Consider the following 26,522-nt stretch of genomic DNA (forward strand, 5'->3'; position numbering starts at 1 on the left):
TTACTGGTTAGGAACATGTATACATGTACTAGCCCCACACTCCCCGCCATCCCCTCCCTCCCTCCAACTGTTCCGTTTAGAGCAGGACCAGCAATGGGGTCCTGCCGTACAGCACAGGGGACTCTGTCCAGTCTCTTGGGTTAGAACATGATGGAAGATAGGATGAAAATAAAAAGAATGTCCTTTCTTTTTTTCATCTTTTTTTTAGGGCCGCACCTGCAGCATATGGAAGTTCCCAGGCTAGGAGTGGAATGGGAGCTGCAGCTGCTGGCCTACACCACAGTCACAGCAACGCCAGATCTGAGCCGCATCTGCGAACTACACTGCAGCTCACGGCAACGCTGGATCCTTAACCCACTGAGTGAGGCCAAGGATGGAACCCACATCCTCGTGGATACTAGTCGGGTTCGCTAACTGCTGAGGCACAATGGAAGCTCCAAGTCAGCCAGCCATCTTCTTTTAGGCACCCGATATTGAATGAGTTCAAGTGAAGGGGAAAAAAGGAGCAAAAAAAAAAAAAAAAAAAAAAAAGTTACCTTGAGCTGGGAAGCCGTGTCCTGGTTTCCATAAATCCTTTGGGCCATGCCGCGGTTGTCATTGGACAGTCTTTTCAAAAAATCATAGTCAACGTCGAATCCTATCCCCAGACTGAACAAGGAGACGTTGTCTTGTATGTTCTGCTTCACGTTTTTCTGAATTTTTGACAATTGCAGTTCACCTAAAGTTGATGATGAGAGGACGGGAAGCCATGGGGGGCAATGCTACAAAGTTTTGGAAAAATCCATGGATGGCAGTTTAGCAAAATTTGTCCACGTTAAAAATGCTTTGACCTGGTCACTCAATTTCCAGGAATTTTTCTTACAGATGCAACTCATACATGTTGAAATAAAGTATGAGCAATGGTAAATAGCAACGTCATTGGGTAGAGCAACACACTGGAGACAACTTAAATGTACACCAATAGAGGAGAGTGGTTAAATCATGGTACATTCAAACCGTGAAATACTATGCAGTTATGAAAAAGAACAAGGCACCTCTATGTATCTGTTGAATGCTCTCTAAACACATTTTTAAAGAGGAGAAAAGTGAGGTGAGGATGAGTTATGCAGGGTGCATGTGTATATATGTATATGCAAGTTTACGTATAAATTTTCATATATTTATATACATCTATGTATATATAATATACAGATATGCACAGAATATCTCTGGAAAGATACACAAGACATTGGTGACCAATAACTATCTCCAGGGACAGGAACTGGATAGCTGAGGGTCAGGAATAAGAAATAGACATTTTTAAAACTATACTTCCTTTCCCTCCTTACGGTGTTATTCTAAAATTAAATTTTAAAAGTCATCTACTCCAAGGGGGGAAAAGCACCGAATCTACGGATGACAAATACGTAACGACTGCCATTCTATCTCATTCTTCTTCTTTTTCGAACTCTGGTGTGTGAGCAGCACTGCATCACTTGTCCTCCTACCGAGCTGGGTCAGGCACAGGCTAGTCGCATTCTTGCCTACGGGACGGACTGCAATGCAGCCTGGCACTCACTGTCGTTTAACGTGTGTCAGTGCAAAGACACAAACAAAGCAACAAAAAACAGCAGCGTGTAACAGAAGCAGGAAGACGGCGAGCCATTTTGTGGGTAAGAACAATGCTTCCCCCTCGGGATGCATCGGAGAAGAGTAATCTCTCCAGCTGCAGTGAGTAGCTGGGGGAAATGCGGGGGACGGTAGAACAGGTCTCTGCAGACTCAGAAGACAGGCACTCACCACACACACTCCACACACTGTCTCCTATCCCTTAAGGTGAGGAAATAAATGCATTCCACTAGAATATACCAGCAATCCTCATAGCTCACGACTCCGATTCAAATCCACGTCTCCCCACATTGCAGAGGTGAAACTGAGGCATTCATGGGCATCCCCCCAAATGTCTAGGGACTGTTTTTTTTTCCTTTAATTTTTTTTTTTGGTCGCACCCACGGCATATGGAAGTTCCCTGGCCAGGGACTGAATCTGAGCCACAGCTGCAGCAATAGGGGATCCTTAACCCATTGCACTGGGCTGAGGACTGAACCTGTGCCTCTGCAGTGACTCATGTCACAGTGGGTCTCCTGTCTGGGGACTGTTTCACGTGGAGTGAGTGCTTCAGGGTGGAAAGAAGCCTTCTTTGGGGAAGCATGGGTTTGAGATGGTTTAGAGACAGGTAAACACTGCAAGTTCCCATTTGAGGCAGATCATGTTCCCAGGAAACAAGGGTAGAAAGATTTGTCACTAGAAGAGTGACGTGGCACTTGCCTACTGTTGGATCGCCGTCAGACACCAAAATGATCAGAGAGACTGAGTTGGGGTCCAGCAGCCCCAAGTTATTGGCTTCGTTCAGGATGAAGATGGCCCGCAGGAGTGCCTCGTTGATATTCGTGCCTGCGAAAGCAACCACACAGCGCTGTTCTGTGACAGCCTCTCCCTTTCCAGAGAAGCAGTCACACCACGGGTTCAGGTGCCTCTGCCTGGTGGTGACTCAGGCATCCGTAACTCAGCACTCGAATCATTCCTTTGATTTTCAAGGGACACACATTTTGCCCACACTGGTCCAGATGACCCACAGGCAGTAAAAGAATCACTTTGTAGCAAATTCATCCTTCCAGAGGAATGAGCCCTTTCACCTTGAAGGTCCTTCATCAGCCTCGCTGACATATTTGGACCGTGTTCCGGAGACAATTATGCGTTAGGCTGTGTGAGTCGTAAGAAGCCAGTGTCACTTACTGACATCCCTTTCTTTTCTTTTCTCTTTTGGTCGTGCCCATGGCATGTGCAAGTTCCCGGGTCAGGGATCCAACCCAAGCCACAGCAGTGGCATTGCCGGATCCTTAACCTGTCGAGCCGCCAGGGAAGTCCCCGAAAGCCTTTTCTGAGGATGGAATGATGGCATGGCTAAAATCATGTGTGAGGCAGTTCCCTGGTGGCCTAGTGGTTAAGGATTCAGTATTGTCACTGCTGTGGCTCAGGTCACTGTTGTGGCATGGGTTGGATTCTTGGCCTGGGAACTTTTGCGTGCTGCGAGCAAGGCAGAAAAGCAAAAACAAAAAACCCCCCAAAGGCATGCGTGGGATGGGTGATGGGTTGTCCTTACACCACAAATGCAGTATTCCTCATTTAATAATAAGTGTATCATTTAAGGCAGACCCATCAGACTGGGCAAAGACCGAGGGTAGGGAAGAATGCTTCTTCAGTGAACCGAGATTTGAATTCGACGGAAGTTTCTCACCGGGCTGTGGGCTCAACCCAATTACCTCCACTGGGCTGGATCTTCTCAATGTAGGTCTTGGCGTCTGCAACCTGGGTTTTGGTAGCGGAGACTAAATCGTTTCTCCAGGTTCGAATGTTGTGGTTGAAATCAACCAACGAGAACTGGTCCTCAGCCCGGAGGTCATCCAGAATGGTCTTCATGGCTTCCACTGTCTGTTTCCAAAGAATGGAGAAGGGTCTTAATACATAAGCCCTAAGCCTAAGAAGCAATGAGAACAATCAAGCATTCATCTGGTCATCTCTTTCTTTCGTTCTTTTGGCTGTACCTGCAGCACAGGTAAGTTCCCAGGCCAGGGACTGAACCTACGCCACAGGTTGGGTTCACAGCGACAAAGCCAGATCCTTAACCCCCTGAGCCACCAGGGAACTCCCCTAGTCCTCTTTCAAGTGCTGACTCAAGCTGTAGTTCTTCCAGAAAATCCCCTTAAATCCACCTCGGTAAACACAGATCTGCCTCTCCTGTCTTCTGAACGTGTGCTGTCTGCATTTTGATGCTTGACCTTATACTGCCGCAGTTTTTTTGGTGTGCGTGGCCAGTCTCACCAGCCTGTCATGAAGGTGAGGACTGTGGTGCCTAGCTACTGTGTCTCAGCTCCGTCCTCCTCAAACCGCCAACACCCGCGAGTGACCTGGATTCCTGCCTCCCTGAGATACTGCCGCAATCAGAAGAAAGTTTCCACGACTCCCAGCACCAGGAAGCCCCACCTGCCAGTGGCGATCGGTAGCCACAGACTGTTCTGTCCTGTCCGGAAAGACGGAAGAACCTCTGGTTCTGCCTAACACACATCCATCCGCTTGTGAACAGACCGCGTTCCCTCTCGCCTACTGGAGGACGTGGTTCTAGCAACTGCCCTCTGCCTGTCCCCCACCTTCCATTGCCCTCGATGGGGACATGTCCACGAACGTGATAACACGCTATCGTTCCGCCTAGGTAACCGTCTTCCCCACTTCTCAGCTCCCCTTTGCAGTAACACTCCTGGAACGAACTGTCTGCATGTGCCGTCTCCAAAACTGTGTCTGTTCTGTCTGAAACCCCCTCCCTCCAGGTTTTCACCCTCACTTTCCACGGACGCCTCCCTCCCTAAGCTTGTTATTAAATCCAGCGGACCGTTCTCGCGTCTCATCAGACCCAGCCTGAGCAGCCTTTGAGCCAACGGGCGACCTCTTCCTCCTCCTACAATGTCCTCATCTTCTTCCAAAGCCTCAGACTCACTGGGTTTCTCCTCTCCTGCTTCTTAGCCTTTTTTTTTTTTTTTTTGCTGGTTTCACCTCTTCTCTCCAAATTATTCTAATTATTGGAATGGTGTAGGATTCACTTTTGGGCCTCTTCTCTCTTTTTCATTTCTTTTTTTGTTATAGTTGAGTTACAATGTTTTGTCAATTTCTGCTGCACAGTAAAGTGACCAGGTTTTATCTACTGGTGGCTCCTCCGTGTTATCTCGCTATCTCGCCCCTGAGCACCACCCCTGTAGAGCCAGCAACCTGCTCGGCGTGTCCCCTTGGGTGTGTAATAGACAGCTCAGCCTTTGGTGATGAACTGAGCACCTGACACCTAGTGGGTGCTTAAACAAGGGGAGGAGGGGAGGAGGGAAGGAAGGAGAGAATAAACTTGTATTAAGTCAGCGTTTCTTAACTGAGGGCAGTTTTTCTCCCCAAGGATACTGGGCAATGTCTGAAGATATTTTTGACTGTCGTGACATTTTTGTTTGCCACGGGATGGGTACTACTGGCATGTCGTGGATCCAGATGCTGCTAAATATTCTGCAATGTACAGTGTGGTCCCCACAACATAGGCTTCACCAGCCCAAAGTGTCAGTCCCACCGCTGATGAGAACCTGGTGTTGAGTCTTAAGCCAGGGAGCAGGGTCACCTTTTTTCCATCTTTTGGATCCTAGAACAGCAGTGAACACTTGGTGGTCGGAAATGGCTGTTGAGGAGTTCCCTTGTGGCCTAAAGGGTTAAGGATCAGGCATTGGCACTGCTACGGCTTGGGTTCGATCTTTGGCCTGGGACCTTCCACATGCCATGGGTACAGTGGAAAAAAAAAAGAAATAGTTGTTCAATGAATGAATGAACAAATGAATGGTGGGTCGGTTGTTTGGACTGGTTGAATGGATGGATTGATGCATAAAATAAGGAATTTCCTGGTCTGTTTCGAGTCGCATCGATGCCGTTACCACCGAGTGAGCTTATGTTAAACTCCGAGACGGAAGACACAGCAAAGGACATTCTCCATCAGGAAATTACGTAAAATTAGGAAAAAATTGTGCACACCACGATTTCAAAGTTGCTCGTGAACAAAGGCAAGATATTAGAGTAAAATGTGATGCAGAAGAACCCAAAGACTAGGAAGCAGAATGAGAAGAGGTTATGAGGTGGAATTTGTCAAAAAGCTGAGCTTTGAGATAAATTTCTGCTGTTCCTAAGCCACCCAGTCTGGTCACTTGTCATAGCAGCCTGAGCTAAGCAAGCCCTGTGGGAAGAAGCGCATCAGACACTTGCGTGGTCAGGAGATGGGAGAACGGAGGGAGCCCCCGGACCACGCCAACCAGGGGGGTCTTACCTGTTTCATTTTTATCCCCCACATTGAGCCGCTAACGTCAATGACAAAGAGGATGTTTTTGGGAATTGGGTCCATGCTTTCAGGAGCAAAGAAGTGGACAAAATATCCATTGAAGAGCTGAAAGACAGAACGTATTTGTGAGCCAAACTGTTACCCATGTTTGGAAGGTGGGAAGATGCAGGTCTGGGGACTAAGGGAGGCGGGGGGTGGGGCCATGGGGAGCAGGCGGTGTGGGGGTCGTACAGCAGAGAACAGAGGCTTGGGGTCCGTCCATCTCTCTGTCTCCCTCCTGCGCCGCCTCCGTCCTTCCCTGAGAAAGTCCAAGCCTCTCAGCCCTTTAACCCCCAGGGGGCCTCTCTCCCACTCCCCTCCACCGCACCCCGTGCTCATTGAGCGCCTCGGTTCCAGGCACCCTGCGAACCACCAGCGAATCAGGAAGAGTGCCCACTCTCCTGAGGCTCTCGGGCAAGTGAAGGACCCAAAAATGCAATTTGCAGCAGGAGGTCAGGTCCACGGTCAGCAACACAAATGCCCTGAGGACACCCAGGGGAGACGCATCTACCCCAGACGGGGATGGAAGTGGCCTTGAACGCGGGACTGGAGCGGGAGCTGGAGTCAGCCTGCCGGGGTGGGGGTGGGACTGAGTTGGGGGTGGGGGGCAGGGGTGGGGAGGACTCCTCCATGCCCAGAGGGCCCTCTACGTGGTTCAGCAGGATGACCTCGAGAGTTCTGGGCATCGGGGCAGAGAGCCCACGGGGCAGACCATGAAGGACCCTGCTGACCCCAGGGAGGCCACTCCAGCAGGATGCCTGGTCCCCTCGGTGTCACCTCCTGAAGGCGCCAATGGTCGCCTCTCCTCAGCCTCTTCCTGAGGCCGTTTGGGTGCTTCTCCCAGGACACCACAGTGTCCACCGCAGGGTGTGTGGATGCGGACACTCCTGGCCTCCCTGTCTATGGAGAGAGCACGGGCTTTGGGGCCCTCGCTAAGGCCTCATTCCTTTAGCACAGGGACATAGAGACGCACGCCTAAGACGTGACTCGATGTCTTAGGAGAGGAGAGGAAAAGGCTCCAGACATCTCCCAGGGAACGCAGTCACTGTGCTTTCTTTGACCCTTGATGGTCGAGTTGCGAAGGGCCTCAGAAAGTTATCCAAAATTCCCGGGATGCCATTTTCCATGGTTTTCCCTTTGAGGCCTCCAAGGGCCTTCCCGAGACAAGGGCAAAAGGCCCAAAGACCCTCGTTCAGTTATCTTGACATAAAATGCTTAGCGACACCGAGGGAAATACGTTTGGGTCCCTTATCTGCGGCCTGGGCACTTGCCTTGGCAGCTGGGACGTGCCCAGAGGCGGGGGCGGGGCGGGGGCGGGCGGGTGGTGCTCAGTCCCCAGGGAACGGCTCCGTGGCCCCGGGGTCTGTCCTCACCCACCTGCAGTTCACCGGCTTTCTGCTCTCTGTTCACATCATACATCACCACCAGCTCTCCGTCCACGGCCGTCTCAGAGCAGCTGGGGCATTTTCTCTGCTGTGCCACTGTGGGCTTGAAGGCCACGTGTGCCTGGAAAGGACAGTGCTGTCACAGCCCGGTCTCTGCCCCCCTCCCTCTCCAGGTGCGACAGTGACCTCGTGCACACAGCTAAGAGGTGTTGCCACATGGTCCGGGGCCATCAGGCACTCAGGCAGCGTTGGCCCTCCCGGATGGAGGGGACCGTGACAAGGCGTGGGAGGGGAGGGGGCATCTCACAGCCTGCGGTGGAATTGGTTTCAGCCCTTTCTAAGAGACTCAAAGAATCCGCACCCCCCATGGAAGAAATGGCCTCCAGTTCTAGAAAGAGTTGGTGAAAAGTTCTTTAGGGATTTTGATCCCCCCAAGGGGACTCACTGGCCATGAAGGCAGAGAGAACAAAGCTGAGCATCTCTTGCTGGGATGAATGGAATCCAGCCTATACGATGTGAATGCTGTCTCTCAGCTGCTGGTCGAGGGATGATTTGGGGGGCACGAGGCTCCAAAAGGGGCAGACACGGGTCAGAATGCAATGAAGCAATCAGGAGTTTTATTCTGTCCACCCCGTAGAAAGCCTTAGACTTTGCTACAGGCTCACTGTTCGTGCAGCTCCCTCAGCTCCGCGCCTGACTGCTCTTCTATCCCTCAGGGCAGAGGAGGAGAGCAGACTCCAGCAGCCCCTTCGTCTGTCACATCGAGGCTTATGGTACCTTCTGCTGTCCTTTAACGACGACTGGAACTCCATCGAAATGCCCGTCGAATGTGTCCAGAACATGGAGAAATCTTAATCCCTGAGGTTCAATAATCTGCACATCTACCTGGAGGTGGGAAAGAGAACAACTCGGAGTATGAACCTATCTTTCACGGCGTTTCGAGCAAGAGGGTCAGTTACTAAGCGTCCTCCGCTGTTCTTCTCGTCTTTGAGATTTTCCCAAGATGACCCAGCAGGGCTCCACGATCATTTCTGCATGTTCTAGAAATTCTGGGGGACATGATGCATCTTGCCATGGAGGCTGAAGACCTTTTGGGCCACTCAGTAATTCCCTTCAATTGCTTCTTTTCTCTGGGATTTGATTCCCCTTCTTCCATTCCATTCCATTCCATTCTATAAGAATGGAATCAAAATTTTACCACGATCCATTCATCCCCTTGAATCGTCTACACCTATGGACAATTCACAACCTTCACGCTCCATCCTCCTACCTGTGAAACAGAGAGCATGTTGAATCGAGCCCTTCCCTGGCTTTCTTCTGGCTCTGTCCTGCCTCATACATAAGCGTGCATGTGATGTCACTAAGACTCGAGCCAAGAAAGGAGCAGCTCGGTTCTCAAGGTAGAAAGCAAAGACTACAACAGAGATGGGTTCACCTTGGTAGTCAGTGCTCTGCCATGGGCATCGCTCTCGGGGTGGTGAGAGTTGGGGTGCAGTGTGGGGAGTGTGGTGCAGAGGAAGACAATGAAATCTGTCCTCCTGGAGCTCCTATTATTTGTCACCTCATCTTGTAACCAAGGAGTGTAAGTATGTTATCATGCCCTTTACACAGATGAGAAAAGTGAGACTCAGGGTAACTTGTCCCATGTTGTAAGGCCAGTGTAGCGGCTTGAATGGTGGTCCCTCTAAAAGCACGTCTATGTCAAGTCCTTGGCAACTGACTGCTGCCTAACTTGGAAAGAGGGTCATTGCAGATGCAATAAAGGACCTTGAGATGAGATCCTGAGGGCCCTAAGTCCAGTGACAAGGTGTGTTCTCACAAGAGCAAGGCAGAGGGCACTTGCGATGCTCAGGAGAGGCGGTGATGCGGCCGGGGAGGCAGGGATTGGAACCATGTGGCCACAGGGCCACAAGTCTAGGAATACCAGCAGCTTCCAGATACCAGAAGAAGCAAGGACAGACTCTCCCCAAGAGCCTGCAGAAGCGCAGCCCTGCCAACACACCTTGATTTCAGACTTCCATCCCCCAAAAGTATCAGGGAAGACATGTCTGTTGTTTTAAGCCACACAGCTTGTGGTCCTTTGGTAGAGCAGCCACAGGAAACCGACATAGCTGATAAGAAGGTGAGCTGGTTTTGAAACCCGTCAGGAGGGGACTCCAAACCCACCATCTTTCCCGGAGGCCACCCTACGCCGCAGCACTGCGTGGCATGGAGCACGACCAAGAGCCATGCAAGCAGAAAGCACAGGTGGGAGACAAAGCCCTGGGAAGGTGGCATTGCTGCTCGCTCTGCCCAACACGCTCACCTCCAGGTGCTTGGCCAGTCGTCCCGGCTGCAGGTGGATCCTGTGCTCATAGGACCCCAGGTTCCTCCACTTCACTTCCTGGTAATGAAGTTCAAACTGCACCTTGGCTCCAGGGGCGATGTTCACTTCGGTTTTGAAGTTCTCCATATCGAGAGCTCGGCTCCTAAAGGTGTGAGCACCCCCCCACACACACGTCATCACACGCAGGGCATCAGGGTTCCCTCGCTAACAACCTGCTCGTCGTTCATGAGAACACACGGTAGGTACCCGAGAGACAACCGCAACTTCCAGGTCAATTTCATGCCACCACCAAGTATGTCCCTCTCCTCTCTGAGCTTTATCTTCTAGCGCTTCTTACAGACTTGAAGGTCACCTGCAAAGAGCTACCAGTTTTCGACCCCTGTTATGTGCCAGGAACTTGACACCTATCCCTGCTGTGACGGCAGGTGTACAGCGTGGGTACCGGGACCCTCCTTATCAAATAGCAACAAATAAGGCTCATAAGGGGTGTGTAACCTGCTCAAGACAGGTGAGTTGATTGGAGGCCCAGGACTCAAAGCCAAGTTTAGAGGACTCCAAAGTCAGCACGCCTTTCCTCTACTGCTTGGGAGACTCCTTCTAGGGGTTGTTTCGATTTCTGAAAGTCTTTGGAAAGTCCACATCTGTTATTTCATCAGATCAAAGATGTATTTCCAGCCTCACGCTGTATGAAGTCCCACAGGCATCCCAAGGCCAGTGTGACGATGAATCGCGAGGTGTTTGTGGTTTTAAAGAGGAAGCAGCAAGATTGTTGAACAAGGGCTGTTTTGAGCACTGGGAGAAACAATGAGTGATTTAAAAAAAAAAATTTAATGGCTAAATAAGCAAAAGGTGAGACTGCGCACCATCAGCTTATTCGGGATCAGGGAGCTACCACGCAGAAGTGGGATCCCGGGTGCCCAGGAGCAGAGCTGAGGAGCAGAGCCTGGGGTGAGAGGCTGATTCCTGGGGGGGGGGGGTTTCCTAGGTGAGTTCCCTACTCGTTGTGGTATCTGCTGTACCGGGAAGCGATTCTGCCCCAAACAAATATTCTTGGAATGAAGAAATTGTACATGAGCTGACGATGTGGTCAGAGGGTGGGTAAAGATGGCAAAAGGGTCCCTGAGAAGCCGACTGACCCGGATGCTTGTTGGAGGTGGTCCCCTGGCTTGAAATTTCTCCTGTCCTTTCCCGGCTGCATGCTAGTCCCCTGTGTGGGCTCAGCTCAAACATCGAGTCTTCAGTGACGGTCTTCTGGATCCCCAGACAGAATTGTTCACTAGGTACCGGGAGGCCCATGGGGTTTTGCACCCTCTCCACACCAGCATATCACACCATTACATGTGATATACATTACACGCACACACCTGTTCCTTGTGCTGTAGTCACCTGTGTGATATGTTATAGTGACATACACATATAACAGTCATCGATATATGGTGTATGTTTTAATCCATATTATATGTATTACAGTCACCGATAATACACACATGTTGTGTGTAGCACAGTCACCTATGTGTTGTAGTCACCTATACATTATACGTATCATAGTCATCTATACGTTACATGCACTGCCATCATATATTATGCGTTACACTTACCTGCACGTTACATGTGTTGCAGTCACCTCTATGATATGCACATGTAGTCAACTATATGTTCAACGTGTTATAGTCACTTACATGTTATATACATAATGGTTACCTATGTATTACATATATTAAGTCACATATATGTTCTATGTGTTACAGTCACCTATATGTCATGTATGTTCCAGTCACCTATATGTGTAGTTTTGGTGGCTCACTCCTCCATCGGCCTGGCAGTGCTTGTTGGGTGATGCTGTCAGCTTTGGAAAAACTGGCTACCGTGCTGACACTCAATGCATTTTTTTGAACGAAGAAACCCATGAATGAAATGCAAAGACTTTTAACTAAAGAGAAACCTAGGGATACAGAAGAGGAGGAAGAGATTTTTTTAAAAAGATGGAAGGATGGGGAACAAAGCTTAGACAGGCGGAGTGGGGATCGGAGACCATTTCTTTGGCATTTCTTGTGGGAGAGGCTGCCTCGTTGAGGGTGATTTGGCCCTTCCCGTGTCTGAGTGGAGACTATAAGGAGAAAAAAATGTAACAGAATCTAAACTAAGCAACTGGTGCTGAAAAAGGCACCACCCCATCAAAATAAGGTGGAAAAAAAGCCATGAAAGCAAATGCCAAAACTCTCTGTATGTGTGGTCAGCGTAGGAACAAGACCAGCCATGGTTCTGTACCCCTCTGCGTGCTCTGCTGGGAACCCCACATCGGTGACAGAAGGTCCGTCTCCACGCCACGCAAGGATGGAAGGGGGGACAGGTGAATCCCCTGTGTTGTGGGGGAGGCAATGCTTCATTCGCCCCCCTGCCGCCAAGGCTCCGGGCGAACGGAGGCGGGTTTCCCGCCGCGGGAATGGGTCCAGCGGGGGCAGCAGCTGCGGAAGCGGAGGCCCCGGGCGGACCCCTGGCCCCTTACCTCACCAGTCCAGCTGTTTTGCCTTTTGCTCTCGCCTGCCAGTAGAGGGCGCGGCCCACAGTTTTCTCCTTAATGGAACTGGTAAACTTGGTGCCGTCCACAGTCCTGAAAGAGCACAGAGGGCCCCGTCGGTTCCACGAGCAGTCTTAGCACAACAAACAACAACAAGCCAACAACATAAACAGGTGGATTTTTTTTTCTTTTTATGGCCACACCTGTGGCATATGGGATTTCCCAGGCTAGGGGTCAAATTGGAGCTGCGGCTGGGGTCTACACCACAGCCACGGCAACATGGACTCAAGCCACCTCTGTAACCAACACTGCAGCTCATGGCATCACGGGATCCTTAACCCACGGAGCTGGGGCCTGGGATTGAACCTGCATCCTCATGGAGACTAGGCCAGGTTCTTAACCCACTGAGCCACAATGGGAACTCCAACCAGGTGGATTTGATGAATTAGTTCATTATCACTTTGCACCTGGAAGGAACGAGAAGAGAGACATTTGCCTATTTCACAGAGTCCCCTTATGTGACAGTGAGATTTCAGAGAGGGCAGGGGGCTTCCATTGTCACGGCTTTCTCTCCCATACTGTTGCTTGTGTTTATATTTTTTTTCTTCATCTTCCAGCCCACTCTTCAGGTTAAGGCTGTTCTCATGTATCCCTTTGGAAAGACAAGTGTGCTGGGAGAGCTAGTTATCTGGCTGACACTTGGTTTATCATATCAGTCTTCTGGGGGCTAAGGATCCCGGGTGGCCTGGAGACACTAGGCTCTCCTGCAGGGGTGGAAAAGGATGAAGGAAGGCAGAGCGGGAGCTCCGGTTGTGGCGCGGCGGGAACGAATCCGACGAGTCTCCGTGAGGACGTGGGTTCCATCCCTGGCCTCACTCAGTGGGTTGAGGATCCGGCGTGGCCATGAGCTGTGGTGTCGGTTGCAGATGCGACTCAGATCTGGTGTTGCTGTGGCTGTGGTGTAGGCCAGCAGCTATAGCTTTGATTCGACCCCAGGCCTGGGAACTTCCATATGCCGCAGGTGCAACCCTAAAAAGCAACAAAAGAAAAAAGGAAAGAAGGAAAGAAAGGTGCTGGGCAGTCTCTTGCATAGGTGGTGTTGGTCTCTCCGACATTGGCCTTGGGGGCCTCTGTCTTCCTATGGCCTCTCCGTCTCTACCCACCTCACTGTCACCTATTCATCTCAGTAACGACTGATGAGTCAGAGCAGTTGAATTACGAATTTTAGAAGTAAAATGGAAGGTGTGGCCTTCGAGGGGGCAGCATCTCTCCCCAAGGAGGTTGTTTTTTTTCCTTTTTTTTCTTGGCCACCCCAAGACAGTTGGAGTTCCCAGGCCAGGGATCAAATCTGAGCTGCAGTTGCGACCTAGGCCGCAGCTGTGGCAACACCAGATCCTTAACCCCCTGTGCCGGGCAGGGATCGAATCTTTGTCCTGGTGATGCAGAGAAGCTGCTGATCCCATTGCGCCACAGCGGGAACTCCCCACGGAAGTATTTAGAAGTGTGCGGACAAGTGTTTGGTTGTTCTGATGACTGAGAAGCACTGCCGGCAGTATGGGGTGACACCGAGAGTGTAGCCATTCTGCAACGTGAGGGACAGTTTCCTGTCCCAGATGCTGACAGCATGCTTATTGTGCAGGCTTGGTTCATCTCTGCAGGTGAAAGAAATCAGAGCCAAGGAGACAAGAGACCTGCTTGAGGTCACGCACTTGCCCAGAGCCAGAGCTAGAACTGCACCCTGTATGCCCAGGTCAGCACTATTTCCAACAAACCATGCTCTGGTTCAAAGACCAAAAAGATTTTACGACAAAAGGAAATAATCCCTAACGGTAGACTGTTTGAAAGTTTGATAAATAGGTAGAGGAATTTTGACTGGAGAGCTGTGAAGTTCATATTAAATTGTGGTGATATAAGATCTTAGGTCCAAATAAACATATCTCACAATTCTTTCTTTCTTTCTTTTTTTAAAAAAATCTTTCTGTCTCTTCCAGGGCCGCACCCACGGCATGTGGAGGTTCCCAGGCTAGCGGTCTAATTGGAGCTGTAGCCACAGACCTACACCACAGCTCACGGCAATGCCAGAGCCTTAACCCACTGATCGAGGCCAGGGATTGAACCCACAACCTCATGGTTCCTAGTTGGATTCGTTAACCACTGAGTCATGACGGGAACTCCCAATTCTGTCTTTCATCACCTCAAATCGTCTATGGAATGAGATGAAGAAGGGAGAGAATGAAGAAAAAACGGAAAGAAGCGATACCTAGAATAAGGTCTAGGCATGTGGTTTAAAATAATAATTTATTAAAATAGTTGTTTGTTTTGTTTGGCTGCATCTGTGGCATGTGGAAGTTCCCAGGCCAGGGATCGAACCCATGCTGCAGTTGCAGCCTGTGCCACAGCTGCAGCAACACCCAATCCTTAACCTGCTGCACCACAAGGGAACTTCCTAAAAACAGTTTTTATATAATTTTTTAGACACAGTGTCACGCAATACCACTACGGCAAAGCTTTTCCTTCCACATTTGCTTTTGGGAACAGGCTGGCCAAAAAAAAAAAAAAAAAAAAAAAGAAGTGTTTTTGAAAATAAATTTGTAAGACAATTTATAGGAGTCAAAATCCATGAAGTTCAGTTCCAATAAGTCCAATTCAAAGTCACAAAAGGCCTTTTGTTTAGAAGCTTTGTTTCGAAAATACAGTTAACACGGCCTTGCTGTCTTTAGAATCCAAAGTGCATGGTGTTTGGACACTTTGCTGGATTTATTCCTTTACTGGAGGAACAGGGAATGTTAACTCCTGATAAACGAAGCTTCAAGGTCACTGGCCTTCACTCTTTGAAAGATAGTGGCGTCGTTAAAACATTTCTTATCATGGAAATATATATATATATTTTTTTTGTCTTTTTGCCTTTTCTAGGGCCACTCCTGCAGCATATAGAGGTTCCCAGGCTAGGGGTCGAATTGGAGCTGTAGCTGCCGACCTACGCCAGAGCCACAGCAACGTGGGATCCGAGCCGAGTCTGCGACCTACACCACAGCTCACGGCAACGCCGGATCCTTAACCCACTGAGCAAGACCAAGGATCGAACCCACAACCTCATGGTTCCTGGTCGGATTCATTAACCACTGTGCCACGACAGGAACTCCATTATGGAAATCTTCAAACTTGCAACAAAGAGCGATGTAAGACACCTCCATGAAACCCTCACAAGTTACACGTTATCCACACTGAGCCAGCCTCCGTTTCTCCAGAAAGACCGCCGAGCATGTCCTTCGAGGCCACATTAAAAAAATTTTTTTCTTAATTCTCTTGTGGGAGTTCCTGTTGTGGCTCAGGGGAAACGAACTTGACTGGTATCCATGAGGACACAGATTTGATCCCTGGCCTCGCTCAGTGGGTTAAGGATCTGGCATTTCTGTGGCTGTGGTGTAGGCTGGCAGCTACCACTCCGATTGGACCCCTAGCCTGGGAACCTCCATAAGCCGCAGGTGTGGCCCTAAAAACACACACACAGGAGTTCCCGCCATGGTGCTTTGGAAACAAATCCGACTAGGAACCATGCGGTTTTGGGTTCCATCCCTGGCCTCGCTCAGTGGGTTAAGGATCCAGTGTTGCCATGAGCTGTGGTGTAGGTTGCAGACGAGGCTTGGATCCTGTATTGCTGTGGCTGTGGCTGGCAGCTGTAGCTCCTATTTGACCCCATACCCTGGGTGCCTCCATACGCCGAGGGTGTGGCCCTAAAAAAAAAAAAAAGAAAAAAAAAGGCAACACACACACACAAATTCTATTGTGGGTAGAACTAGAATCATCAAGGAGAAAATGGAACAGATTTCCATGAGGTAGACGAAATAATTCCAAGAGTGGCCAACCACGGAGAGAACTGCCTGGGGAAGGGGTGAGTTCATCCTTAAAGACACGATCCAGTCAAGCCTGGAAAACTCGTCACCATCTACAGAGAGGAATTCGAGAACTGGACAAGCGATTGCGTTGGATGAGCGGCTGTCAGCATTTTTGCCCCATAAAGAAACATGCGACAGAGGCTGACCTGCCTGCCCTGCACTCATGGATGGCTCCCTGTGACCCAGGGCAACTCCGTAGAGTTTTTTCTTCCCAAGAAAGTGGGAGCTTGTTCTCGTAGAGATGGGCCTAAGGGTGCTGCTTTAATTTATTAGAAGAAGCAAAGCAAATCCTTCACACATTCTGTGACTTTCAACAGAAACACAAGATTGGGACCTACCCCAGGATGACTCGACACCCAGTGGGTCCACGGCTCAGAAAGTGAGACCCACCGGAGCCCATGACCTGGAAGGTCCTTCTGCCTTGGGGAGTGGGGGAGGGGTTGATGCTGTAAGCAGGGCACATCCCGCTTCTCATTCTCTCTCTCTCTCTTTTTCTTTTTGGGGCCACACCTGCCGCATATGGAAGTTCCCAGGCCAGTGGTCCAAACAGAGCTGCAGCTGCTGGCCTACACCACAGCCAGAGCCACACGGGATCCGAGCTGCATCTTCAAACTATGCCACGGCTCACGGCAACGCTGGATCCTTAACCCGCTGAGCGAGGCCAGAGATGGAAGCCACATCCTCATGGACTCCGGTCAGGTTCTTAACCCGCCGAGCCACTACGGGAACTCCCATTTCCGGTTCTCTACAGGAGTTACTCACATGGAGAAGTTGGAGATGAAGGCTCCTTTGGGGATCTGAATATCAAACACAACATCCTGAGGCTCTGGGGAGTGGTTCACCACTTTGGTCTGGATGACGGTGTTGGCCATTCGAGACGTAATAGTAGACTGAACTTTATAGCTGTAAAGAGTGACTTGATCCACACCTTCCTGTAATTGGCAAGAAAATACAACTGTACTCGGAGGAAAATGACTCTGGACTTTCACTGCGCATTTGATGAGAACAGCAGTCCGTTTTATCACAAACACTTCTAAGGCACTGGGAAGCATCTAACTCAAAGGTTATTAAGCTCTATCCTGATTTCTTTCTTTCTTTTTTTTTTTTTTTTTGTCTTTTTGCCACTTCTTGGGCCGCTCCCCCGGCATATGGAGGTTCCCAGGCTAGGGGTCTAATCGGAGCTGTGGCTGCCAGCCTACGCCAGAGCCACAGCAACACCGGATCCGAGCCGCATCTGCGACCTACACCACAGCTCACGGCAACGCCAGATCGTTAACCCACTGAGCAAGGGCAGGCATCGAACCCGCAACCTCAAGGTTCCTAGTCGGATTCGTTAACCACTGAGCCACAACGGGAACTCCACTATCTTGATTTCTAAGGACACCCTACAGGAAGAAGCCTGCCTTTGTTTGGAGATATCTTGAGATGCCATTCAAGTGCTATGCATCTATTAATAATGGTTTTAAATATTAAAATAAGGGAGTTCCCATGATGGCTCAGCAGAAACGAATCTGACTAGCATCCCTGAGGACATAGGTTAGATCCCTGGTCTCACTCAGTGGATTAAGGATCTGGCATTGCTGTGGCTGTGGCATAGACCATCGGCTACAGTTCTGATTCAACCCCTAGCCTGGGAACCTCCATATGCTGCGGGTGCGGCCCTAAAAATAAATAAATAAAATAAAATATTAGAATAAGGGAGTTCCTGTTGCGGCTCGGCAGGTTAAGGACCCCACTTTTTTGTCTCTGTGAGGCTACAGGTTCGATCCCTGGCCTCGATCAGTGGGTTAAGGATCCAGCATTGCCATGAGTTGTGGTGTAGGTCACAGACGCAGCTTAGATCTGGTGTTGCTGTGGCTGTGGTGTAGGCTGGCAACTGCAGCTCCAATTTGACCTCTAGCCTGGGAAACTCCATAGGCCACAGGTGTAGTCATAAAAAATTAAAATTAAATTAAATTAAAAAATGAGAATACGAGGAGACAATGGTTGTGGGGAAGTGAGATTGGATTATGAAAGTGAAGGAAGTAACTTCTAATGCCAGGCTGAAGGGAAGGCAGGGTTGCAGGACTGCAGAGCTGGACAGGGACCAGGCTGTATATTCAGGGAGGACACAGCCCGGGGCAGGGAGGGGTGGAAGCCACAGCCACCAGCTGCCTTCTTCAACCCCATCTGTTGTCATTTCACCTTCTCCCAGTCCTCTGGTCCTTTCCCAAATTAAGACCTAATCGGAGGATGCTGACGGGGTGAGCTACGCAGACTATCTCGCCAAGGGCATTTGATGCCACCGACGGTCTGTCGCTTTGGATCCCTTTCCAAACCTGCTCTACGGATGTAAGGCGTCACGGTGTCCATGCGCTCAAAGGCCTGAAAACACACGTCTTGCAGGAGATTCCTCTAAACCGTCAGCTTCTTCAGGATGACAATGACAACGATGGGACTCACGAGGTTCGGCTTTTTTTTTTTTTTTTTTTTGAAAGGTTTTGCTTATTTCAATCATAGATGTCATTTGCCCAAACTCTGTCCTCCAAATGTCAACCTTTCATCTTGTTAATATCCAGCATCACCTCAAGCTAAGATAAAATCCAGGCTACACTCTTCGTCTTTTTTCCCCTTCACCCGGGGCTTCTCCACCTTCCCGTCGGTTCAGAGCGGAAAGCCCATGAAACCACTTCCTTTGGGTGTTTTTTCGCCACCGGAAGGACCGCTCCGAACATCGTAGGGAGTTGGGCCGTGTCTTGTTGAAGAGTTCCTTACCTTTTTTCTTTTTTTCCTTCCAGGGCTGCACCTGCAGCCTATGGAAGCTCCCAGGCTAGGGGCTGGATCGGAGCCACAGCTGCCGGCCTACACCACGGCCACAGCAGCACCAGACCCAAGCTGCATCTGCAGCCTATGCTGCAGCTTGTGGCCACACGGGATCCTCAACCCACTGAGCGAGGCCAGGGATCGAACCCGAATACTCGTGGATATCAGCCGGGTTCTTACGCTGCTGAGCCACAAAGGGAACTCCGAGAGTTCCTTCTCCACACTCACTCCTTTACCCTCTAGAGTTTTTAGGGGTCCTGTTTGAACAAATGCACGGGCTTGGATGAAACCTATGCTGTTGGCAAAACTTGCGCAAGTAAAGAAAAGCGACAATTTTCAGCTGTCAGGGGACATCCTTCCTGGCTGCATGCACACTGCACCGTTTCAAGCTGAATTTTGGACATACTTCCAAACAGAATTGGGCAATAGGGTGTTTCGAAAGTCAGGTAAACGCTCTCAGGGATGAAGACAGAGGAGGCAACCATATTGATTTCTGGCTAATAGGTAACAGAAAAGTCATTCAGACATCAATTTTTAACCAAATCAAAGTAAGCTTACCATCATTTCTCCAGATTCTCCAGAAGCACTTCTCTGTGAAAGGAAGTAGGAAAAGCTTTCTTCAAAAGTCTGGTACTTATTACCTTGATGACAAAGACTCTTTTCTCTCAGGCAAAAATACATACACATATATATTTTTTTTCTTGTACACTGAGATGTAATTCATTCACAGGAGCCAAGACATAAATAGCAATTATTCCAGGGTACTAGTTTTCCCACTGTGTTTCTATGAACAAATGCCTCGTCACTTTTTGGAGGCAGGCCCATTATTTTTTGAGACAATGCTAAACCCAATGCTTTTAAAAGAAAAGATTCGACCAAACTCAGGCTGATAGCAAGCCTATAGCCTCTTTCTGCTGTCTATTTGTCTGATTAAGTGTTTCAAATCCGAGCTGCCTCTGTGACCTGCACCACAGCTCACAGCAACGCCGGATCCTTAACCCACTGAGTGTGGCCGGGGCTCGAACCCACATCCTCATGGATACTGGTTGGGTTGGTTACCATTGAGCCACAACAGGAACTCCCTGATTAAGTGTTTTCACAGCGGCGTAGCCCCCCTGTCAAAGCTGGACAGCAGGAAGGCACGTCTGACCCTTCCCTTAGACAGACCCCCAGGGGGCAGGACTCAAATGCGTCTCCTCCCTGGTGTAGCCCCCATCAGGCGCCGCAGCCGGCAGGTGGAAAATTCTGTATTCTAACCACTGAGCTAGAGAGTTACCCAGAGGGATGCCTGTCCTGGCGGCATGGAAAATAGACTGGCTTTAAAGTGATGATTGAACATTTAACGTCAGGTGGATTTTAAAATAATAATTCAGGTGTGTGAATATAGGCTTAACTTGCTAGATTTGGGGGAACTGCAGTTTTAGGGGGTGTTATATGACATAGGAAGGCCAGTGGTTGCCTTCTTTTAAACTTCTTGAAAATCGAAATATAGTTGATTTATAATGTTGTGTTACTTTCAGGTGTATGGCAAAGTGATTCAGTTTTACGTATATACATTTTGTTCTTATACCTTCTTATATAAATATATTTTTCAGATTCTTTTCTCCTATAGGTTATTTTAAAACATCGAGTATAGTTCTCTGTGCTATACAGTGCGTCCTTGTTGCTTGTCTATTTTATCATAGGAGTGTGTGTATCTATTAATCCCAAACTCCTGATTTATCCCTTCTCTCCCCTTTGGTGACAGTAGTTTGTTTTCTTTTTTTTTTTTTGCTTTTTAGGGAGCGGCCAACCCTTCCTGGCCCCTGAAGGACTTTAGTCTATGCTGCTGGCATCTGGGATGCAGCCGCCAGCGTGGCCAGGCCCCCTGTGGTCTCTAGGCACCTTCCCGAGAGGGCAGTGACCGTGACCATGACTGTGACTGGTGGGGGAGGGTGTGTGGCTCCCGCGCAAGGCTCCTGCCGCTGCTGGGAAAAACCTCTCCTTCTCAGAGGAAATTCCTCCTTACGAGGCAGTCGAACATCCCGTAATTTTAAATGGTGAAGAACACACATCGCCATGTAATCTTTTCCCCCCCTTTTGTGGCCGCCCTGGGGCACATGCAGGTCTCAGGCCAGGGATCAGATCCGAGCCATAGCTGCAACACATGCCACAGCTGGGGCAATGCCGGCTTCTCACCCCACTGAGCCAGGCCAGGCATCAAACCTGTTGTGCCACAGCAGGAACCCCTTACCATGTCTTTCGGAGGGGACCAAGCTGATGGGTACACTTCAGAGGGTAAAGGACAGTCACAGGGCAGTTTCCCTTTCTGTCACCTGGACACGGCCTCCCCTGGGCGCAGAACCGCTGGCCTCTTTGCTGTTACCCATCAGCTCTGGAGAAGATCTAGCAGAACCCATCTCATTCTTTTCTCCTTATGTCCTCAGTCACGAGGGCTTTCACGTATTTTCCCTTTCCAGAGGGTGGCTTACTGTACCTGAGACCTCCGGTTTCCTGGCACAACGTGAAATTTGCCCAGGGCCAGTTCCGCAAGATCTCCATATTCTGCAAACTTAAAAAAAGAATTCAGGGGGTTAATTTCTTCTTCTTCTTCTTCTTTTTTTTTTTTTTTTTTTTTTTTGTCTTTTCTAGGGCTGCACCTGCAGCATATGGAAGTTCCCAGGCTAGGGGTCTCATCGGAGCTGTAGCCGCTGGCCTACACCACAGCCACAGCAACACAGGATCCGAGCTGCATCTGCACCCTACACCACAGCTCACGGCAACCCTAGATCCTTAACCCACTGAGCGAGGCTGGGGATCAAACCGGCAACCTCATGGTTCCTAGTCAGATTTGTTAACCACTGAGCCATGACGGGAACTCCCCAGGGGTTAATTTCTATGAAGAAAAACAGGCAGCTAGTGACAAGTGTAGGTATTATTTTGTCTCATTTTCTATCTCTCCGGGCAAGGTCAGTTGGGCATACAATGATTTCTTTTTAATTGAAGCGGAGTTGATTTACAATATTTCAGGTGTACAGCGAAGTGACTCAGTTATACATACATAGCATATAGATACTTTCTTTTCCAAGATATCCCATATGGTTCCCTGTGCTGTGCAGGGGGTCTGTGTTGTTTATCTATTTCACACACAGTCGTGTGTGTCTGCTAACCCCACACCCCTAATTTATCCCTCCCTGCTTTGCTCTCGGGTAGCCCTGTTCGTTTTCTACGCCTGTGACAGTGATTTCTTCAATATATCTGTTTGCTAGTTAGGTCTCGGAGGTGAGTAAATGGAAGGTGCTGTCTCCAACGGTGGCAATGCAAGTCCGGCCTCCCGGAATGCAGTAACCAGGTAGGTGCCCAGGGGGCAGTCGTGGGAAGATCTCCAGGGCTGTGCAGTGTCTGATTAGATAAACAGGCACCATCAACCATCAGGAAGCGACTGAAAAAGCACAACCATGTTTAGATCCCTAGTCTGCGATGCCTGGCTCCACCGGTGAGGTTTCCAGCACACGCTGGTGGTTTTTAAAGTGTTGGAAAATGAGACAGTGTCTAGGCAGACAGAGCGGTGTTTGTTTGTTTTCCTGGCACATATGCCCTCCTGTTCGCTGGCATGTCTGCAGGCAATCCCCTCCGTGAGGGTCACAGGCCCGCTGCATCTAGGATACTCCCATAATTCATGCTGCTTCTCTGGCATCACGAGAGCGCTTGCACGACTTTCACCCCAAGACTTTCTTTATGTCGGAGGGGGGCAAGATCTGATGATTCCCAGGAATAATTCCTGCACTCGCCACCCACTGACCCAGGTCTCCCCTCGAACAGGAATATTTAAAGTGCCCTTAATTGGGAAATCATTGTTCACCTCGGTGTGAAAAACAAGAGTGTTTTGCACATGACTTTTCTGATACACTGAAGGAGAAGAGTGATATTAATATTTTGCAATAATAATGATAAGAGCTAATACTCATTAAGTTCTTCCTCCAATGTGCAACATGCTGGGTAGTTTGCATCTGTCCCTTAATTCTTATGACTGTTCTTTGGGTTAGGTCCATTTTTAGCCCCCTTTTTCAGAGAAGGAGGGAGCAGCTGGAACATTAAGTGCTACACGATGGGGCCGGCCCATGAATTTGATTCTCATGCAAAATCCACTAATGCTTTAAAGGGTAAACACGCATTTCCGTCATTATAACAGTGGGCACTTCTACTCGGGTGAATCTGATCCTGAATTTCCAGTGCACACAGAACACAGCCTTTGCATAGAAGCAGGTAACAGGCTGTGTATTTTACTAAGCAAATGCACGGGGGCCCAGCAAGTACTTACTTCTGAAAGTCCATTGGTGGGGATTTCGAAGCCCTGCGCTTCCGAAAGAAGAAAGCAGAGGAGAAAGCACGTGAGCCCCTTCATTGTCCTCGGAGGCTCTGCCCAGCTCTCCAGCCCAGGGTCCCTCTGCTGTCCCACGTTCGGGGGACAAGAGAGCCTTGTGGTTGGCTTTGAAAAAGACCAACTTCATCTCAAACTTTGTTCTGAAACCGGACAAATATTTGCCCTGGAGTTCAAACTTAAAGCAGTGGGGGCAGATCAGATGCCCAGAGGTTATTCAAACAGCAGAGCCAGAGGCAGGCGCTGGGCTGGAAGGGCGATGAGGGTTGAATGGATGTGCTTGGCTGTTTTGTTTATTTGTTTCCCTCTTGCTGATTTCTGTTCATCTTAAAACCAGAGAGACTGCAAGATCAGTGTCATCCTCTTTGAAAGACCTGGTGAGGGCATTTCCTGAGAAATAGAGAGGAAAACGCTGACGTGAAAAGTTTCTGGAAACAAAATCCTTGGTTTAAGGGAAAGCAGGAGGGATTTAGGAAAAGTGGGAGAAGAAATGCCATGGTTTTCTGAGCAGGGCGTCTTCACAGGCTGTGCTTTTCCCTCCGCGTTCCTTAACCGAGAGCCCAGGTCACAAGCAAACGGGGGCGAGTGGCTGTGCGACACGAAGGCACGCTCTTCAGCAAGGACGTTTCAGGACCGCCTCTGGTTCGGAGCAAAGGGTCTGTTCCCACCGGCCCTGGGCAGCCTCACGCAGGTCGGCGGAAAATCAGTTCTTTCCAGTGCCAGAGTCAGAGAAGGTCCAGCCTGGAACCCCTTCTAGTTCATGGTCATGCATCTTAATCAGGGTAATTAAGTGTGATTTATTTATTTATTTATTTATTTTTAGCTTTTTAGGGCTGTAGCTGCAGCGTATGGAGGTTCCCAGGCCAGGGGCTGAATTAGAGCTGCAGCTGCCAGCGGCCTACACCACAGTCACATCAACACCAGATCCGAGCCACATCTGCGACCTACACCACAGCTCACAGCAATACCGGATCCTTAACCCATTGAGTGAGGCCAGGGATTGAACCCACGTCCTCACAGATACTAGCTGGGTTCTTAACCCACTGAGCCACAACAGGAACTCCTGAAAAAGGAGGCAATTTGACAAAGCTATGCATGCGGAAGGGGATTGGTGACTCAGGCTGGCCAGATTCTGGGGTGCAGGATAGAAGTGGGAAGCACGCTGGGTGGTGGGGACTCTGGGACGGGGGGCTGGATGCACTGGGGGGGAGAGGTAGAGGAGGACAGCTGGGCTCTGAAGTCCTCAGAGGTGGGTGCACAGCCAGCAGAGCGGGCTCTGCCGACCCCGGGAAGCTGGGAGAGTACAGTACGACATTCTGGAGGAGCAGGAGCCGGAGAAGCCACACCCTCTGCAGGTGCCTGCTGATCTTGGCCGGAGTCTAAAGCAGAGGCAGGGCCCAAGCCTGGTCAGGCTAATTTGTCAGCAGAGCCAGGGGCTAACTCACACATAATCCATCAGCACGCCCGTATATCATAGCCTAATGCTTCCCTTGATTGGGGAGCTGGTGAACGGCAAAGGGCCGTTTCCTGCCTAAAGCATCCATGATTATACAGTGCTTGATGGAACTAATTCCACTTCTGACCACAGTATTTCTCACGGGAGACCTAGATTTCTTATAAGCCCAGACGGATTTGAATGTGCTTATCATGGATGAGCCGGAAAATGAAAACGGAATGCGTTTTCAACTGCTTAATTACAGAACCTGTTGTTTGGACAAATCCAAGCAGAAAAGCTTTGATGAATAGATTGACAGTAACTTGAAGGAATGAATTTTGGGGTGAGAAGCAGCGTGCTAAGTCATGGAACCTGTTCAAGTGATATATACCCTTGAAGTAAACTTGAATGAAATACTGGGCAAAATTTCAGAGGACAGGTTGTTGGAAAGGACGCCTGCTATTCCAGAGGACAGCGTGAGAATTCAAACACGTCTTGTCTTTTTTTCCTTTTATGGCTGCACCTACAGCATATGGAAGTTCCAGGGTCAGAGGCAGCATCGGAGCTGCAGCTGTGATCTAAGCCACAGCCACAACAATGCCAGATTCTTAACCCACTGAGCGAGGTTAGGGATCAAACCCGCACCATCACAGAGACAACATCAGGTCTTTAACCCACTGAGCCACAACAGGAACTCCCTCAAAAACATCCTGATAGAGAAAAATAAATTCTAGAAGCAGTAGCGGCTCAGCGCGGTCTCCAGTGTAGACTCTAGCTAGAAAGTTGCATTCACTTTCGAATGAACTATTGTAAGGGATTCTAATCAATTAGAGATAAGCCAATGGCAGGTAGTCAGGACTATTAGAGGTTTGAAAGCTGTGTCATAGGAGCGCATGATGTTATACAGAGGTCAAGAAAAGAGCAATTCAAGGAGTTCCCGTCACGGCTCAGTGGTTAACAAATCTGACTAGGAACCATGAGGTTGCGGGTTCGATCCCGGGCCTTGCTCAGTGGGTTAAGGACTCGGTGTTGCCGTGAGCTGTCGCAGACACGGCTCGGATCCCGAGTTGCTGTGGCGTAGGCCGGTGGCTACAGCTCCGATTCGACCCTTAGCCTGGGAACCTCCATATGCCGCGGGAGCAGTCCTAGAAAAGGCAAAAAGACAAAAGAAAAAAAAAAAAAAAAGAGCAATTCACAAATGAGAAGCTGCGATGGCTTATGAACCATCCAAGATTGGACTCTCTTGGCCCAAGGGGGAGTGTTGCTCCATGGAGATGCCAGACCAGAATGAACGGAGAAGTCAGCGTCCAGGAAGAGAACGCATCTGCTGGAAGGAGCTGGGCCGGTGGCCTGGCTCTGCCGCAGAATAAGCAAGAGCAACACGGCCCCGGAGAGGCCGTGAGCAGAGGGAGGGTCAAGGGGTGGAACCAGACTTTTCTGGGACTAACCCCAAGGACAGAGAGCTTGCGAGCACACTTCCTGCAGGTGGGCAAGGATTCACTGGGCCAGGACCAGGCTCTGATGGTCATAAATTGAGCCAAACTGCCTGTGGAGAGGGGCTGAATCACTGCCTTCTCAGGGGACAGGACCTGGAATGTTCCAGGGCTTCAACACCAGGTGTAACCTCTCTCCCGGGTCTGTGGGTTTGACGGGATTCCAATGGCTGGGGCAGAAGTCAACCGGGGCCTCGGCTGGGTGACGGGACGCGAAACAGCTCAGCTCACGGCTGGCTGGTGGTGTTGGCTTTGGGTGGAGCTCAGCTGGGGCTGTCGACCAGAGGAGTTTGGTTTTCCTCTCTCTGGCCTCTGCTGTGCCTCTCCCTGCATGGCAGCAGGCTTTCTAGAGCATTCCTACAGCGGAGGCTGCAG

General features: G+C 49.8%; 1 protein-coding gene across 1 annotated transcript in view; it reads right to left on the minus strand.

Moving 5' to 3' along the window:
* Positions 1–23,281, minus strand: part of ITIH2 (inter-alpha-trypsin inhibitor heavy chain 2) — a 36,995-nt gene extending 13,714 nt beyond the window's left edge. The window contains 11 exon segments of the mRNA NM_213903.1: positions 537–718; positions 2,308–2,433; positions 3,303–3,471; positions 5,882–5,998; positions 7,310–7,438; positions 8,095–8,202; positions 9,623–9,785; positions 12,150–12,254; positions 16,820–16,989; positions 21,336–21,410; positions 23,160–23,281. Of these exon segments, the coding sequence (NP_999068.1) occupies positions 537–718; positions 2,308–2,433; positions 3,303–3,471; positions 5,882–5,998; positions 7,310–7,438; positions 8,095–8,202; positions 9,623–9,785; positions 12,150–12,254; positions 16,820–16,989; positions 21,336–21,410; positions 23,160–23,243 (1,428 nt within the window). The 5' untranslated portion in view covers positions 23,244–23,281.

This window comes from Sus scrofa, chromosome 10 (genome assembly GCF_000003025.6).
Source record: "Sus scrofa isolate TJ Tabasco breed Duroc chromosome 10, Sscrofa11.1, whole genome shotgun sequence".
Taxonomy (NCBI): Eukaryota; Metazoa; Chordata; class Mammalia; order Artiodactyla; family Suidae; genus Sus; species Sus scrofa.